The sequence below is a fragment of the Protopterus annectens genome, chromosome 16.part0 (assembly GCF_019279795.1).
Source record: "Protopterus annectens isolate FY-2018-M chromosome 16.part0, PAN1.0, whole genome shotgun sequence".
In the NCBI taxonomy this organism is placed as follows: domain Eukaryota; kingdom Metazoa; phylum Chordata; order Ceratodontiformes; family Protopteridae; genus Protopterus; species Protopterus annectens.
In genome coordinates, this window is record NC_056750.1 from 872,106,231 (window position 1) to 872,121,938 (window position 15,708).

General features: G+C 44.4%; 1 protein-coding gene across 1 annotated transcript in view; it reads right to left on the reverse strand.

Moving 5' to 3' along the window:
* Positions 1–15,255, reverse strand: part of LOC122790673 (sal-like protein 2) — an 83,620-nt gene extending 68,365 nt beyond the window's left edge. Inside the window, exon 1 of the mRNA XM_044058196.1 lies at positions 15,225–15,255. Within this exon, the coding sequence (XP_043914131.1) occupies positions 15,225–15,255 (31 nt within the window). The remainder of the gene's footprint in view (positions 1–15,224) is intronic.
* Positions 15,256–15,708: the final 453 nt, after the last annotated feature.

Genomic DNA, 15,708 nt, shown 5'->3' on the forward strand with positions numbered 1-15,708 from the left:
GTATGAACTAGTATACAAACAGTGGCTACTACAGCATACCTCCCCACTGTCCAGCCTATCTTGGAAGAGTTGTATGAACTAGTATACAAACAGTGGCTACTACAGCATACCTCTCCACTGTCCAGCCTATCTTGGAAGAGTTGTATGAACTAGTATACAAACAGTGGCTACTACAGCATACCTCTCCACTGCCCAGCCTATCTTGGAAGAGTTGTATGAACTAGTATACAAACACTGGCTACTACAGCATACCTCTCCACTGTCCAGCCTATCTTGGAAGAGTTGTATGAACTAGTATACAAACAGTGGCTACTACAGCATACCTCTCCACTGTCCAGCCTATCTTGGAAGAGTTGTATGAACTAGTATACAAACAGTGGCTACTACAGCATACCTCTCCACTGCCCAGCCTATCTTGGAAGAGTTGTATGAACTAGTATACAAACACCGGCTACTACAGCATACCTCTCCACTGTCCAGCCTATCTTGGAAGAGTTGTATGAACTAGTATACAAACAGTGGCTACTACAGCATACCTCTCCACTGCCCAGCCTATCTTGGAAGAGTTGTATGAACTAGTATACAAACAGTGGCTACTACAGCATACCTCCCCACTGTCCAGCCTATCTTGGAAGAGTTGTATGAACTAGTATACAAACAGTGGCTACTACAGCATACCTCTCCACTGTCCAGCCTATCTTGGAAGAGTTGTATGAACTAGTATACAAACAGTGGCTACTACAGCATACCTCTCCACTGTCCAGCCTATCTTGGAAGAGTTGTATGAACTAGTATACAAACACCGGCTACTACAGCATACCTCTCCACTGTCCAGCCTATCTTGGAAGAGTTGTATGAACTAGTATACAAACAGTGGCTACTACAGCATACCTCTCCACTGCCCAGCCTATCTTGGAAGAGTTGTATGAACTAGTATACAAACACCGGCTACTACAGCATACCTCTCCACTGTCCAGCCTATCTTGGAAGAGTTGTATGAACTAGTATACAAACAGTGGCTACTACAGCATACCTCTCCACTGCCCAGCCTATCTTGGAAGAGTTGTATGAACTAGTATACAAACAGTGGCTACTACAGCATACCTCTCCACTGCCCAGCCTATCTTGGAAGAGTTGTATGAACTAGTATACAAACACCGGCTACTACAGCATACCTCTCCACTGTCCAGCCTATCTTGGAAGAGTTGTATGAACTAGTATACAAACACTGGCTACTACAGCATACCTCCCCACTGTCCAGCCTATCTTGGAAGAGTTGTATGAACTAGTATACAAACAGTGGCTACTATAGCATACCTCTCCACTGTCCAGCCTATCTTGGAAGAGTTGTATGAACTAGTATACAAACAGTGGCTACTACAGCATACCTCTCCACTGTCCAGCCTATCTTGGAAGAGTTGTATGAACTAGTATACAAACAGTGGCTACTACAGCATACCTCCCCACTGTCCAGCCTATCTTGGAAGAGTTGTATGAACTAGTATACAAACAGTGGCTACTACAGCATACCTCTCCACTGTCCAGCCTATCTTGGAAGAGTTGTATGAACTAGTATACAAACACTGGCTACTATAGCATACCTCCCCACTGTCCAGCCTATCTTGGAAGAGTTGTATGAACTAGTATACAAACAGTGGCTACTACAGCATACCTCTCCACTGTCCAGCCTATCTTGGAAGAGTTGTATGAACTAGTATACAAACAGTGGCTACTACAGCATACCTCTCCACTGTCCAGCCTATCTTGGAAGAGTTGTATGAACTAGTATACAAACAGTGGCTACTACAGCATACCTCCCCACTGTCCAGCCTATCTTGGAAGAGTTGTATGAACTAGTATACAAACAGTGGCTACTACAGCATACCTCTCCACTGTCCAGCCTATCTTGGAAGAGTTGTATGAACTAGTATACAAACACTGGCTACTACAGCATACCTCTCCACTGCCCAGCCTATCTTGGAAGAGTTGTATGAACTAGTATACAAACACTGGCTACTACAGCATACCTCTCCACTGCCCAGCCTATCTTGGAAGAGTTGTATGAACTAGTATACAAACAGTGGCTACTACAGCATACCTCTCCACTGTCCAGCCTATCTTGGAAGAGTTGTATGAACTAGTATACAAACAGTGGCTACTACAGCATACCTCTCCACTGTCCAGCCTATCTTGGAAGAGTTGTATGAACTAGTATACAAACAGTGGCTACTACAGCATACCTCTCCACTGTCCAGCCTATCTTGGAAGAGTTGTATGAACTAGTATACAAACAGTGGCTACTACAGCATACCTCTCCACTGCCCAGCCTATCTTGGAAGAGTTGTATGAACTAGTATACAAACAGTGGCTACTACAGCATACCTCTCCACTGTCCAGCCTATCTTGGAAGAGTTGTATGAACTAGTATACAAACAGTGGCTACTACAGCATACCTCTCCACTGTCCAGCCTATCTTGGAAGAGTTGTATGAACTAGTATACAAACAGTGGCTACTACAGCATACCTCTCCACTGTCCAGCCTATCTTGGAAGAGTTGTATGAACTAGTATACAAACAGTGGCTACTACAGCATACCTCTCCACTGTCCAGCCTATCTTGGAAGAGTTGTATGAACTAGTATACAAACAGTGGCTACTACAGCATACCTCTCCACTGTCCAGACTATCTTGGAAGAGTTGTATGAACTAGTATACAAACACTGGCTACTACAGCATACCTCCCCACTGTCCAGCCTATCTTGGAAGAGTTGTATGAACTAGTATACAAACACCGGCTACTACAGCATACCTCCCCACTGTCCAGCCTATCTTGGAAGAGTTGTATGAACTAGTATACAAACAGTGGCTACTACAGCATACCTCTCCACTGTCCAGCCTATCTTGGAAGAGTTGTATGAACTAGTATACAAACAGTGGCTACTACAGCATACCTCTCCACTGTCCAGCCTATCTTGGAAGAGTTGTATGAACTAGTATACAAACAGTGGCTACTACAGCATACCTCTCCACTGTCCAGCCTATCTTGGAAGAGTTGTATGAACTAGTATACAAACAGTGGCTACTACAGCATACCTCCCCACTGTCCAGCCTATCTTGGAAGAGTTGTATGAACTAGTATACAAACAGTGGCTACTACAGCATACCTCCCCACTGTCCAGCCTATCTTGGAAGAGTTGTATGAACTAGTATACAAACAGTGGCTACTACAGCATACCTCCCCACTGCCCAGCCTATCTTGGAAGAGTTGTATGAACTAGCATACAAACAGTGGCTACTACAGCATACCTCTCCACTGCCCAGCCTATCTTGGAAGAGTTGTATGAACTAGTATACAAACAGTGGCTACTACAGCATACCTCTCCACTGCCCAGCCTATCTTGGAAGAGTTGTACGAACTAGTATACAAACAGTGGCTACTACAGCATACCTCTCCACTGCCCAGCCTATCTTGGAAGAGTTGTATGAACTAGTATACAAACAGTGGCTACTACAGCATACCTCTCCACTGCCCAGCCTATCTTGGAAGAGTTGTATGAACTAGTATACAAACAGTGGCTACTACAGCATACCTCTCCACTGCCCAGCCTATCTTGGAAGAGTTGTATGAACTAGTATACAAACAGTGGCTACTACAGCATACCTCTCCACTGTCCAGCCTATCTTGGAAGAGTTGTATGAACTAGTATACAAACAGTGGCTACTACAGCATACCTCTCCACTGCCCAGCCTATCTTGGAAGAGTTGTATGAACTAGTATACAAACAGTGGCTACTACAGCATACCTCTCCACTGTCCAGCCTATCTTGGAAGAGTTGTATGAACTAGTATACAAACAGTGGCTACTACAGCATACCTCTCCACTGTCCAGCCTATCTTGGAAGAGTTGTATGAACTAGTATACAAACAGTGGCTACTACAGCATACCTCTCCACTGTCCAGCCTATCTTGGAAGAGTTGTATGAACTAGTATACAAACAGTGGCTACTACAGCATACCTCTCCACTGTCCAGCCTATCTTGGAAGAGTTGTATGAACTAGTATACAAACAGTGGCTACTACAGCATACCTCTCCACTGTCCAGCCTATCTTGGAAGAGTTGTATGAACTAGTATACAAACAGTGGCTACTACAGCATACCTCTCCACTGTCCAGCCTATCTTGGAAGAGTTGTATGAACTAGTATACAAACACCGGCTACTACAGCATACCTCTCCACTGTCCAGCCTATCTTGGAAGAGTTGTATGAACTAGTATACAAACACCGGCTACTACAGCATACCTCTCCACTGTCCAGCCTATCTTGGAAGAGTTGTATGAACTAGTATACAAACACTGGCTACTACAGCATACCTCTCCACTGTCCAGCCTATCTTGGAAGAGTTGTATGAACTAGTATACAAACAGTGGCTACTACAGCATACCTCTCCACTGCCCAGCCTATCTTGGAAGAGTTGTATGAACTAGTATACAAACAGTGGCTACTACAGCATACCTCTCCACTGTCCAGCCTATCTTGGAAGAGTTGTATGAACTAGTATACAAACAGTGGCTACTACAGCATACCTCTCCACTGTCCAGCCTATCTTGGAAGAGTTGTATGAACTAGTATACAAACAGTGGCTACTACAGCATACCTCTCCACTGCCCAGCCTATCTTGGAAGAGTTGTATGAACTAGTATACAAACAGTGGCTACTACAGCATACCTCTCCACTGTCCAGCCTATCTTGGAAGAGTTGTATGAACTAGTATACAAACAGTGGCTACTACAGCATACCTCTCCACTGTCCAGCCTATCTTGGAAGAGTTGTATGAACTAGTATACAAACAGTGGCTACTACAGCATACCTCTCCACTGTCCAGCCTATCTTGGAAGAGTTGTATGAACTAGTATACAAACAGTGGCTACTACAGCATACCTCTCCACTGTCCAGCCTATCTTGGAAGAGTTGTATGAACTAGTATACAAACAGTGGCTACTACAGCATACCTCTCCACTGTCCAGCCTATCTTGGAAGAGTTGTATGAACTAGTATACAAACAGTGGCTACTACAGCATACCTCTCCACTGTCCAGCCTATCTTGGAAGAGTTGTATGAACTAGTATACAAACAGTGGCTACTACAGCATACCTCTCCACTGTCCAGCCTATCTTGGAAGAGTTGTATGAACTAGTATACAAACAGTGGCTACTACAGCATACCTCTCCACTGTCCAGCCTATCTTGGAAGAGTTGTATGAACTAGTATACAAACAGTGGCTACTACAGCATACCTCTCCACTGTCCAGCCTATCTTGGAAGAGTTGTATGAACTAGTATACAAACAGTGGCTACTACAGCATACCTCTCCACTGTCCAGCCTATCTTGGAAGAGTTGTATGAACTAGTATACAAACAGTGGCTACTACAGCATACCTCTCCACTGTCCAGCCTATCTTGGAAGAGTTGTATGAACTAGTATACAAACAGTGGCTACTACAGCATACCTCCCCACTGTCCAGCCTATCTTGGAAGAGTTGTATGAACTAGTATACAAACAGTGGCTACTACAGCATACCTCTCCACTGTCCAGCCTATCTTGGAAGAGTTGTATGAACTAGTATACAAACAGTGGCTACTACAGCATACCTCTCCACTGTCCAGCCTATCTTGGAAGAGTTGTATGAACTAGTATACAAACACCGGCTACTACAGCATACCTCCCCACTGTCCAGCCTATCTTGGAAGAGTTGTATGAACTAGTATACAAACAGTGGCTACTACAGCATACCTCCCCACTGTCCAGCCTATCTTGGAAGAGTTGTATGAACTAGTATACAAACACTGGCTACTACAGCATACCTCCCCACTGTCCAGCCTATCTTGGAAGAGTTGTATGAACTAGTATACAAACAGTGGCTACTACAGCATACCTCCCCACTGTCCAGCCTATCTTGGAAGAGTTGTATGAACTAGTATACAAACAGTGGCTACTACAGCATACCTCTCCACTGCCCAGCCTATCTTGGAAGAGTTGTATGAACTAGTATACAAACAGTGGCTACTACAGCATACCTCTCCACTGCCCAGCCTATCTTGGAAGAGTTGTATGAACTAGTATACAAACAGTGGCTACTACAGCATACCTCTCCACTGCCCAGCCTATCTTGGAAGAGTTGTATGAACTAGTATACAAACAGTGGCTACTACAGCATACCTCTCCACTGTCCAGCCTATCTTGGAAGAGTTGTATGAACTAGTATACAAACAGTGGCTACTACAGCATACCTCTCCACTGTCCAGCCTATCTTGGAAGAGTTGTATGAACTAGTATACAAACAGTGGCTACTACAGCATACCTCTCCACTGTCCAGCCTATCTTGGAAGAGTTGTATGAACTAGTATACAAACAGTGGCTACTACAGCATACCTCTCCACTGTCCAGCCTATCTTGGAAGAGTTGTATGAACTAGTATACAAACAGTGGCTACTACAGCATACCTCTCCACTGTCCAGCCTATCTTGGAAGAGTTGTATGAACTAGTATACAAACAGTGGCTACTACAGCATACCTCTCCACTGTCCAGCCTATCTTGGAAGAGTTGTATGAACTAGTATACAAACAGTGGCTACTACAGCATACCTCTCCACTGTCCAGCCTATCTTGGAAGAGTTGTATGAACTAGTATACAAACAGTGGCTACTACAGCATACCTCTCCACTGTCCAGCCTATCTTGGAAGAGTTGTATGAACTAGTATACAAACAGTGGCTACTACAGCATACCTCTCCACTGTCCAGCCTATCTTGGAAGAGTTGTATGAACTAGTATACAAACAGTGGCTACTACAGCATACCTCTCCACTGTCCAGCCTATCTTGGAAGAGTTGTATGAACTAGTATACAAACAGTGGCTACTACAGCATACCTCTCCACTGCCCAGCCTATCTTGGAAGAGTTGTATGAACTAGTATACAAACACTGGCTACTACAGCATACCTCTCCACTGCCCAGCCTATCTTGGAAGAGTTGTATGAACTAGTATACAAACAGTGGCTACTACAGCATACCTCCCCACTGTCCAGCCTATCTTGGAAGAGTTGTATGAACTAGTATACAAACAGTGGCTACTACAGCATACCTCTCCACTGCCCAGCCTATCTTGGAAGAGTTGTATGAACTAGTATACAAACAGTGGCTACTACAGCATACCTCTCCACTGCCCAGCCTATCTTGGAAGAGTTGTATGAACTAGTATACAAACAGTGGCTACTACAGCATACCTCTCCACTGTCCAGCCTATCTTGGAAGAGTTGTATGAACTAGTATACAAACACTGGCTACTACAGCATACCTCCCCACTGTCCAGCCTATCTTGGAAGAGTTGTATGAACTAGTATACAAACAGTGGCTACTACAGCATACCTCTCCACTGTCCAGCCTATCTTGGAAGAGTTGTATGAACTAGTATACAAACAGTGGCTACTACAGCATACCTCTCCACTGCCCAGCCTATCTTGGAAGAGTTGTATGAACTAGTATACAAACAGTGGCTACTACAGCATACCTCTCCACTGTCCAGCCTATCTTGGAAGAGTTGTATGAACTAGTATACAAACACTGGCTACTACAGCATACCTCTCCACTGCCCAGCCTATCTTGGAAGAGTTGTATGAACTAGTATACAAACAGTGGCTACTACAGCATACCTCTCCACTGTCCAGCCTATCTTGGAAGAGTTGTATGAACTAGTATACAAACAGTGGCTACTACAGCATACCTCTCCACTGTCCAGCCTATCTTGGAAGAGTTGTATGAACTAGTATACAAACAGTGGCTACTACAGCATACCTCTCCACTGTCCAGCCTATCTTGGAAGAGTTGTATGAACTAGTATACAAACAGTGGCTACTACAGCATACCTCTCCACTGTCCAGCCTATCTTGGAAGAGTTGTATGAACTAGTATACAAACAGTGGCTACTACAGCATACCTCTCCACTGTCCAGCCTATCTTGGAAGAGTTGTATGAACTAGTATACAAACAGTGGCTACTACAGCATACCTCTCCACTGTCCAGCCTATCTTGGAAGAGTTGTATGAACTAGTATACAAACAGTGGCTACTACAGCATACCTCCCCACTGTCCAGCCTATCTTGGAAGAGTTGTATGAACTAGTATACAAACAGTGGCTACTACAGCATACCTCTCCACTGTCCAGCCTATCTTGGAAGAGTTGTATGAACTAGTATACAAACAGTGGCTACTACAGCATACCTCCCCACTGTCCAGCCTATCTTGGAAGAGTTGTATGAACTAGTATACAAACAGTGGCTACTACAGCATACCTCTCCACTGCCCAGCCTATCTTGGAAGAGTTGTATGAACTAGTATACAAACAGTGGCTACTACAGCATACCTCTCCACTGTCCAGCCTATCTTGGAAGAGTTGTATGAACTAGTATACAAACAGTGGCTACTACAGCATACCTCCCCACTGTCCAGCCTATCTTGGAAGAGTTGTATGAACTAGTATACAAACAGTGGCTACTACAGCATACCTCTCCACTGCCCAGCCTATCTTGGAAGAGTTGTATGAACTAGTATACAAACACCGGCTACTACAGCATACCTCTCCACTGTCCAGCCTATCTTGGAAGAGTTGTATGAACTAGTATACAAACACCGGCTACTACAGCATACCTCCCCACTGTCCAGCCTATCTTGGAAGAGTTGTATGAACTAGTATACAAACAGTGGCTACTACAGCATACCTCCCCACTGTCCAGCCTATCTTGGAAGAGTTGTATGAACTAGTATACAAACACTGGCTACTACAGCATACCTCCCCACTGTCCAGCCTATCTTGGAAGAGTTGTATGAACTAGTATACAAACAGTGGCTACTACAGCATACCTCCCACTGTCCAGCCTATCTTGGAAGAGTTGTATGAACTAGTATACAAACAGTGGCTACTACAGCATACCTCTCCACTGCCCAGCCTATCTTGGAAGAGTTGTATGAACTAGTATACAAACAGTGGCTACTACAGCATACCTCTCCACTGCCCAGCCTATCTTGGAAGAGTTGTATGAACTAGTATACAAACAGTGGCTACTACAGCATACCTCTCCACTGCCCAGCCTATCTTGGAAGAGTTGTATGAACTAGTATACAAACACCGGCTACTACAGCATACCTCCCCACTGTCCAGCCTATCTTGGAAGAGTTGTATGAACTAGTATACAAACAGTGGCTACTACAGCATACCTCTCCACTGTCCAGCCTATCTTGGAAGAGTTGTATGAACTAGTATACAAACAGTGGATACTACAGCATACCTCTCCACTGTCCAGCCTATCTTGGAAGAGTGGTATGAACTAGTATACAAACAGTGGCTACTACAGCATACCTCCCCACTGTCCAGCCTATCTTGGAAGAGTTGTATGAACTAGTATACAAACAGTGGCTACTACAGCATACCTCTCCACTGTCCAGCCTATCTTGGAAGAGTTGTATGAACTAGTATACAAACACCGGCTACTACAGCATACCTCTCCACTGTCCAGCCTATCTTGGAAGAGTTGTATGAACTAGTATACAAACACCGGCTACTACAGCATACCTCTCCACTGCCCAGCCTATCTTGGAAGAGTTGTATGAACTAGTATACAAACAGTGGCTACTACAGCATACCTCTCCACTGTCCAGCCTATCTTGGAAGAGTTGTATGAACTAGTATACAAACACTGGCTACTACAGCATACCTCCCCACTGTCCAGCCTATCTTGGAAGAGTTGTATGAACTAGTATACAAACAGTGGCTACTACAGCATACCTCTCCACTGTCCAGCCTATCTTGGAAGAGTTGTATGAACTAGTATACAAACAGTGGCTACTACAGCATACCTCTCCACTGCCCAGCCTATCTTGGAAGAGTTGTATGAACTAGTATACAAACACTGGCTACTACAGCATACCTCTCCACTGCCCAGCCTATCTTGGAAGAGTTGTATGAACTAGTATACAAACAGTGGCTACTACAGCATACCTCCCCACTGTCCAGCCTATCTTGGAAGAGTTGTATGAACTAGTATACAAACAGTGGCTACTACAGCATACCTCTCCACTGCCCAGCCTATCTTGGAAGAGTTGTATGAACTAGTATACAAACACCGGCTACTACAGCATACCTCTCCACTGCCCAGCCTATCTTGGAAGAGTTGTATGAACTAGTATACAAACAGTGGCTACTACAGCATACCTCTCCACTGTCCAGCCTATCTTGGAAGAGTTGTATGAACTAGTATACAAACACTGGCTACTACAGCATACCTCCCCACTGTCCAGCCTATCTTGGAAGAGTTGTATGAACTAGTATACAAACAGTGGCTACTACAGCATACCTCTCCACTGTCCAGCCTATCTTGGAAGAGTTGTATGAACTAGTATACAAACAGTGGCTACTACAGCATACCTCTCCACTGCCCAGCCTATCTTGGAAGAGTTGTATGAACTAGTATACAAACAGTGGCTACTACAGCATACCTCTCCACTGTCCAGCCTATCTTGGAAGAGTTGTATGAACTAGTATACAAACAGTGGCTACTACAGCATACCTCCCCACTGTCCAGCCTATCTTGGAAGAGTTGTATGAACTAGTATACAAACAGTGGCTACTACAGCATACCTCCCCACTGTCCAGCCTATCTTGGAAGAGTTGTATGAACTAGTATACAAACAGTGGCTACTACAGCATACCTCTCCACTGCCCAGCCTATCTTGGAAGAGTTGTATGAACTAGTATACAAACACTGGCTACTACAGCATACCTCTCCACTGCCCAGCCTATCTTGGAAGAGTTGTATGAACTAGTATACAAACAGTGGCTACTACAGCATACCTCTCCACTGTCCAGCCTATCTTGGAAGAGTTGTATGAACTAGTATACAAACACTGGCTACTACAGCATACCTCCCCACTGTCCAGCCTATCTTGGAAGAGTTGTATGAACTAGTATACAAACAGTGGCTACTACAGCATACCTCTCCACTGTCCAGCCTATCTTGGAAAAGTTGTATGAACTAGTATACAAACAGTGGCTACTACAGCATACCTCTCCACTGCCCAGCCTATCTTGGAAGAGTTGTATGAACTAGTATACAAACAGTGGCTACTACAGCATACCTCTCCACTGCCCAGCCTATCTTGGAAGAGTTGTATGAACTAGTATACAAACAGTGGCTACTACAGCATACCTCTCCACTGTCCAGCCTATCTTGGAAGAGTTGTATGAACTAGTATACAAACAGTGGCTACTACAGCATACCTCTCCACTGTCCAGCCTATCTTGGAAGAGTTGTATGAACTAGTATACAAACAGTGGCTACTACAGCATACCTCTCCACTGTCCAGCCTATCTTGGAAGAGTTGTATGAACTAGTATACAAACAGTGGCTACTACAGCATACCTCTCCACTGTCCAGCCTATCTTGGAAGAGTTGTATGAACTAGTATACAAACAGTGGCTACTACAGCATACCTCTCCACTGCCCAGCCTATCTTGGAAGAGTTGTATGAACTAGTATACAAACACTGGCTACTACAGCATACCTCTCCACTGCCCAGCCTATCTTGGAAGAGTTGTATGAACTAGTATACAAACAGTGGCTACTACAGCATACCTCTCCACTGTCCAGCCTATCTTGGAAGAGTTGTATGAACTAGTATACAAACAGTGGCTACTACAGCATACCTCTCCACTGTCCAGCCTATCTTGGAAGAGTTGTATGAACTAGTATACAAACAGTGGCTACTACAGCATACCTCTCCACTGTCCAGCCTATCTTGGAAGAGTTGTATGAACTAGTATACAAACAGTGGCTACTACAGCATACCTCTCCACTGCCCAGCCTATCTTGGAAGAGTTGTATGAACTAGTATACAAACACTGGCTACTACAGCATACCTCTCCACTGCCCAGCCTATCTTGGAAGAGTTGTATGAACTAGTATACAAACAGTGGCTACTACAGCATACCTCTCCACTGTCCAGCCTATCTTGGAAGAGTTGTATGAACTAGTATACAAACACTGGCTACTACAGCATACCTCCCCACTGTCCAGCCTATCTTGGAAGAGTTGTATGAACTAGTATACAAACAGTGGCTACTACAGCATACCTCTCCACTGTCCAGCCTATCTTGGAAGAGTTGTATGAACTAGTATACAAACAGTGGCTACTACAGCATACCTCTCCACTGCCCAGCCTATCTTGGAAGAGTTGTATGAACTAGTATACAAACACTGGCTACTACAGCATACCTCCCCACTGTCCAGCCTATCTTGGAAGAGTTGTATGAACTAGTATACAAACAGTGGCTACTACAGCATACCTCTCCACTGTCCAGCCTATCTTGGAAGAGTTGTATGAACTAGTATACAAACAGTGGCTACTACAGCATACCTCTCCACTGCCCAGCCTATCTTGGAAGAGTTGTATGAACTAGTATACAAACAGTGGCTACTACAGCATACCTCCCACTGTCCAGCCTATCTTGGAAGAGTTGTATGAACTAGTATACAAACAGTGGCTACTACAGCATACCTCTCCACTGTCCAGCCTATCTTGGAAGAGTTGTATGAACTAGTATACAAACACCGGCTACTACAGCATACCTCTCCACTGTCCAGCCTATCTTGGAAGAGTTGTATGAACTAGTATACAAACACCGGCTACTACAGCATACCTCCCCACTGTCCAGCCTATCTTGGAAGAGTTGTATGAACTAGTATACAAACAGTGGCTACTACAGCATACCTCTCCACTGTCCAGCCTATCTTGGAAGAGTTGTATGAACTAGTATACAAACAGTGGCTACTACAGCATACCTCTCCACTGCCCAGCCTATCTTGGAAGAGTTGTATGAACTAGTATACAAACAGTGGCTACTACAGCATACCTCCCCACTGTCCAGCCTATCTTGGAAGAGTTGTATGAACTAGTATACAAACAGTGGCTACTACAGCATACCTCTCCACTGTCCAGCCTATCTTGGAAGAGTTGTATGAACTAGTATACAAACACTGGCTACTACAGCATACCTCTCCACTGCCCAGCCTATCTTGGAAGAGTTGTATGAACTAGTATACAAACACCGGCTACTACAGCATACCTCTCCACTGCCCAGCCTATCTTGGAAGAGTTGTATGAACTAGTATACAAACACCGGCTACTACAGCATACCTCTCCACTGCCCAGCCTATCTTGGAAGAGTTGTATGAACTAGTATACAAACACTGGCTACTACAGCATACCTCTCCACTGCCCAGCCTATCTTGGAAGAGTTGTATGAACTAGTATACAAACACTGGCTACTACAGCATACCTCTCCACTGCCCAGCCTATCTTGGAAGAGTTGTACAGACCAACCACTTTGGACATCAACCTTGTTGAGCAGTATCCACTAGATAGTGGAACATGGATCACAGAATGCGTGCTGTGTCAGGGCTAACCACTCAATGGTGTAAATATTGGTTCTAGGTAATTGTGTCTTGTTAAAGTCACCAAATATGGGGATGGGTATTTGTCAGTGATGAGTGGATTGAGGAATCGGCCTACTCCGATCTACACCAGTGACACATACTAAAGGTAGGAGGGGTGTATGTGTCCCTAATGTCCAGTATGTGCCTGCCATAAAGCCCAGCTGCCCTGGTTCAATAAGCTACTGGATGGTCAGTGTCCAATTGCCCAGGTTGGGTTACCTGGAATTGCTCTGTTAAGCAAAACATGGTTGTAGAACTAATTGACCTGCCAACCATGAACTAAGGACTGCTATGCTCAATGTAGGGTCACTGACATGTCACAGCTTGGAAGTGGATGGCAGGCCTGAATGCCCATATTTGGTCAGACAGAAAAGGATGTGGGAAATGCCTGGGTCCACATGGAAGGAAAAAAGGAATAAAGATGGACAGACCATTTTAGATGTCTGTATGGCAAATGGCTTGACGGTGGCCAACATATGGTTCAGGAAGAGACACAGCCACAAGATCACATACAAAGAGTGGCCAACATACAACTCAGGTGGACTTCCTCCTAGTAAGGAAAAGGCACTGGGGTAGAAGCAGTGACTGCAAAGTCATACCCAGTGAACCAATTGCCCCACAGCATAAACTACTGGTTGCTATAATCAACTGCAATCAGTGGGCAGTGAAGGCTTTAAGGTCAACAGAGACTAGGCTGAAGACTTGGATGTTGACAGGAGAAAAAGCACAAAAGTTCAAGGAATTTCTCAGGACTTTTTTCTCAGGAGTTTAAGAAGAATGGCAGTGCCTCAACACAGCAAGTGTGAGGACCATCAAACAGATATGTGATCCGGTTAGGTATGGAAATAAGGATGTTCTTCCATATCACTGTTGCAGTAGTCCTTATAGGTTCATAGGTGCTTACTAGGTTAACGACCACAAGGGCCTTTTTAAGCTTATACATGCATCCCAAATCTCTGACAAGTTCTAATACCCTTGATAAGTGTAAGCATAGGCCTGGGAGATGAACCATTTACAGTTTACCTGTTTGCATTAGAGACATAGGTGCCAAACTAGGGATGCATTTCTGGTTTCCCATCCAATTGTCCAAGTTGCACTTGAATTGGGTTAGGGAGAAACTCTGCTTCACATGGATGGGGAGCCTGTTCCATAGATGGGGTAGTCTCTGGGATACATACCTGTATGTTGCAGGTCCTATTTATATCATAGGCAAGGTTTAAGTCTTTAGAATGGGTAATTCTGGTACTGCTTTTTGTGGCTATGCAGGAAGTCCATCAGAGTGGGGTTTCACAATGCTGATCTCCTGCAAAGGAGATGTCCAGACAGTATACAAAACACCTTTAGTCCCATGTATACTCCCTGTGCAAGGCATAGGGCATAAAGATAACATATGGATGCACATACTTTAGAACTTCTCTGCCTCTTCATCTGAACACCATCAGTGAATGCATTTCTGAATGTTCTTGAGATAGGTTCCCTGTTGGGGTCCTCCTTGTCTTCTGTTTTATTTTAGTTTTGTTGGTTTACATGTCATCCAGAAAGGGAAGATGTCAGTGTGGGAGTCAGATTCCCATAAGCATCATCAAGTACAGAGTCTCTCCTCTGTGTGTGCTTTCCATGGCTATATGCAAGTGTTTATCCCCATGACCCTACATAGTCACCTCTCCTCTTTGTTAACTTACCTGGAAAACCAGTGTCTAAAGTTGTTGGCATAAGGTATTATGGCAGAATCTTCCCATCTGAGGATCAGCCACCAGCCAAGAAAAAAAGCCAGAAAAAACAAGTCTGAGATTGGTGCATTCCAGCCTCCCTTGGACATTTCTCTTGAGGCTGGTGAAAGCCCAGAGGATCAATCGGTTGTTGGATTGGATCCATCTACTGTGCCCACTTGGAGGGTGGCATGGATCCAGCTTCTCGCACATCATTGGAAGATTTTTCAACATCTGCATCAGACACTGAAAGGGAACCTCATCTGATTATTTCCAAGAGACGGAGGGATTCCACAGATTTTCCTATGGAAGGAGATCCCTACTAAGCTTAAAAGAGTGTCAGCAAGGTCCGACTTGCCTCTGGTTTTCGTGCAGAAGTCCCACAGAAAAAGAAACAGAAAACCAAACATTTTCCCTGCAGTTACAGATCCTGAACATGAGTGGCAGGATTTTACTC